This window comes from Ceratina calcarata, unplaced genomic scaffold (assembly GCF_001652005.2).
Source record: "Ceratina calcarata isolate Rehan_Ccalc_2016 unplaced genomic scaffold, ASM165200v1 scaffold233.2, whole genome shotgun sequence".
Classification (NCBI taxonomy): Eukaryota; Metazoa; Arthropoda; class Insecta; order Hymenoptera; family Apidae; genus Ceratina; species Ceratina calcarata.
In genome coordinates, this window is record NW_017145181.1 from 267,084 (window position 1) to 270,697 (window position 3,614).

Consider the following 3,614-nt stretch of genomic DNA (forward strand, 5'->3'; position numbering starts at 1 on the left):
TGAAACTCGAGACATGAACAGCAAACGAATATCGCTGGATTTAAAAACGACTGAACATAATTTCCTTGACTTATGTAAATTTAAAATTTAGTATTATTGTAACAGAGAAATGATTCGACATGATGTTACGACTATCGATGTTACGACATGATTGATACTGAATTACATGCGATAACACCTGTTTTTCAAAAGGTATTAGCATGAACACGTGATTACTATTGATATTTTCCTCGACGAACCAAACCAATTTATTCGGTATCAAGTTCAGACATTTATTTTGAATATCTATGTATATTATATGTCATGTGATATGTATTAGATCAGGCATGTCAAACACGTGGCTCCCTGAAACTTTAATGAAAAATAACAAAAATTCAGAAAGGTCAAATATAATCGATCAACATTTAAAAATTGCATCAACTCAATAATTAATAACAACGAACTATTCCATAATACTTTTCTTACGTAAAGCCCACCAGAACCAATAATTTTAACACAATTAGCATGAGTAAAGATCCGATAAAATAAAAACATAACGACGTTTCTAATTCCTTGACGCAAACGTTAAAAACTAATAGCAGAAGAGGAACACGGTTTCCTGTGATCTTTCTGGCCTACATTCAAGCTGATCTGAATAAGAAATCTTCAAGTTAAAGCAGACGTACTCGGATATAATTTACGCAATAATCGTTGAAAGAAAAGTGGACAGGCGAACGATGAGTCGCGGTTCTCTCCGAGCAGAGAGGAGTGGACGAGTGGGAGTCGAACGGAGATGATAAGAGACCCGTGGTGGTGGCAGCATCTAGAGGGGGCAAGGATAAAGCCGGTACAAGCTGACCCGGTTCGCTTCAGTGTTTGTGTCGGTGCAGCCTCGCGAGCAAACTCGTCAGAGCGGATCGTTCCTTCCCTTTTTTTTTTTACATTCCTAAGGCAAGGAGAGCCACGGGGAGTCGAACCGGGTATCGAAGAGGCAGTCGTGGTACGCGAGACCGAGAGAACGGAACTCGACGAGAAGGTACGTAGACGCACAGCTCCGTCCGTCTGAGGAACAGTTTCGACCGAGTGAATAATGTAATGTAATCGTGGTTCGTGTCTCGTGGAACGTGCGATTCCTGGAAGAACCGCTTCCGATCGATGCGTCTTTGGTTACCAGTTTACTCGTCGCACATCAGTGCGTTATACGTAGTTATTGCGACGTGGACTTTGGTCTCGATTGAAATTATTCAGGAAATTGAATGATCGAGCCTCGGGTTGAGAACCGTCAATCGTGAACTAGCTACGGCCGTTTGTTTACTGACGTTAGTGCGAATATAACTGATGACGCAGGCCAACTATATCCTCTCTGAGAGTGTCTGACCAAAACGTTCCTGTTCCACTTCAATGTCATACCGCCACGTGGCTGATTAAATTGCCCTCGCTCTAGTTTACATTTGTTTAATAATTTTACGAGTCAGGATCGACGAATAGAAATACGTATCGAAAGCATAGAATTATCATCGAACGCGAAATGATCGTGTAATCTCCATGACCTTCTACATGTTCTTTCGCCTGTTACATCGAAACAGTAATACGTTATTTACTAGAGATAGTGTGAATATAACTGATGACACACGCGAATTATATCCTCTATGACAGTGTCTGACCAAAACGTTCCTATTCCACTTCAATGTCACACGGCCACGTGGCTGATTAAATCGCCCTCGTTACAGTTAACATTAGTTTAACAATTTTACGAGTCAGTATCGACGAACAGAAATACTAGACGCCACATTGTATCGAAAGCATACAATTATCGTCTAACACGAAATGATTGTGTAATCTCCATGACCTTCTACACGTTCTTCCGCCTGTTACATCCAAAGATATACTTCAGCCATCGTAGAAATTGTTTTTCAAGCAAACTAAAACTCGTTTGCACGGTAAAAATACATAGGCCGAGCAGAAGAAGCTTCGCCATGTATAATATATAACGTATACAGGGTGTCTCAGCTAAGGAAGCCACCTAAACATCTCCTTTATTTTTAATCGCACAAAAAATATTTAGATATATTATAATTATACTATAATTATAATATATAAATATTATATAGTATAATTATAATATATAAATATTATATATATAAATTTAGGTGTCCTCCTTTAGCTGAGACACCCTGTATACTACTATTTCTTCATTCTCATTCGGTCAATTCCATTGACGAAGAAATTCAGCAAATTGTACTTATAACCCAGTTATCGGCAACGTGATTCTCATTATCACCATGGCAACTATCGATCGTTACATAATGAAACGTTTTCGCGAGCCGTTTATCGTGTTACGAGTAAGTAAGCGTCGTGGCAAGAACGGACCGAGTCGACAAACAACAGACGCGAACGTGGATACGTCGCATGTGAGAGTAACGATAAAATCGTTATCGGGAGAGGAACGACATGCTGACTAACGATAGAGAGAAATGCGTCTATCAAACGTTATTCAATTAGAAATTAAATTTACTGATTGAAACTTCTACTCGATTCTATGATAAATCACAGAAATTTACATCGTTTTGTATAAAAATGAACATACAATTATGTGAGTGTCACGCGCGGTGACAAAGCCGATTCATACATTCTAAGCACGATTGTTAACTATAAATAATCACCAATGATCGTACATGACGTGACTGTTCATTTAAAATATGCGATTCTTATTGTACAATGTTTGCCACGAGTCAACTTGGTTGATTTTTTAAATAACTAAATTAATTTCTAATATCTTTACACTCGTACCATTGAATTCATACAAAGAGTACTAATTTTTCATTTGAACTATTCAAATAACTAAACTCATTTTACAATCTACGTTTGTACAGTCTAATTTGTACAACGAATTCCAAGTAAACAACTTAATGTATCGTCCTATTAGCTTAACAGAAGGAATTCAAATTTCTTATCTCGGTTCTTGAAACCGATAAATATTTATCAGCAGAGATCAATAGTTGGCAATGACCCGGGGCCAGAGTAAATCCTAACTCGCTATTCAATTCTCCAACTTCCAGAGTCAGAAATAATTTCTATTTACTTGAAGAACTTGGTTGTTCATTAGAACGTTAACATTCAAAGAACGTCGTCGTGCCTTAAAGTGAAAACAGACTGTCGTCTAATTTCAGGAGCCCCGTCAAAAGGATGAGCAAACAATACACGAGGAGCGAGGTTGCCAGTAGCAACAACAAGGAAAAGACGTTGATAATCTTGCACGACAAGGTGTACGATGTCGCTAGCTTCCTGAACGAGCACCCTGGCGGTGAGGAGATCCTATTGGATCACGGCGGCAAGGATGGTTCCGAGGATTTCGACGACGTGGGCCACTCGGTAGACGCTTTGGAATTAATGAAGAATTACTTGGTCGGCGAACTGGTCGAGGCAGAAAAGACGTACAAGAAGCCTAAGCACTGGAATGCGAAATATAATACAGAGAATAAACAGGACCAAGGAACGTCGCCTTTGATGCTGGCAGGAGTGGCCGTAGTCCTCCTCGCGGTTCTCTATTTCGTGTACTTATAATTCTTAATAAATAAGATGATCCGTGTTTAAATACGTGCGAAAGAGAAGCGTAGAGAATCGATAAACGAAAT

General features: G+C 39.1%; 2 protein-coding genes across 5 annotated transcripts in view; one reads left to right on the forward strand and one right to left on the reverse strand.

Moving 5' to 3' along the window:
• HnRNP-K (Heterogeneous nuclear ribonucleoprotein K) overlaps nucleotides 1-3,614 on the reverse strand; it is a 65,240-nt gene that overhangs the window by 16,097 nt on the left and 45,529 nt on the right. The gene's annotated exons all lie outside the window — the stretch shown is intronic.
• LOC108622697 (cytochrome b5) lies at nucleotides 830-3,587 on the forward strand. Its single transcript, XM_018020748.2, has 2 exons — nucleotides 830-1,015; nucleotides 3,150-3,587. Exon 2 carries the CDS (start codon nucleotides 3,166-3,168, stop codon nucleotides 3,541-3,543), a length of 378 nt encoding a protein of 125 aa, XP_017876237.1. The 5' UTR covers nucleotides 830-1,015; nucleotides 3,150-3,165; the 3' UTR covers nucleotides 3,544-3,587.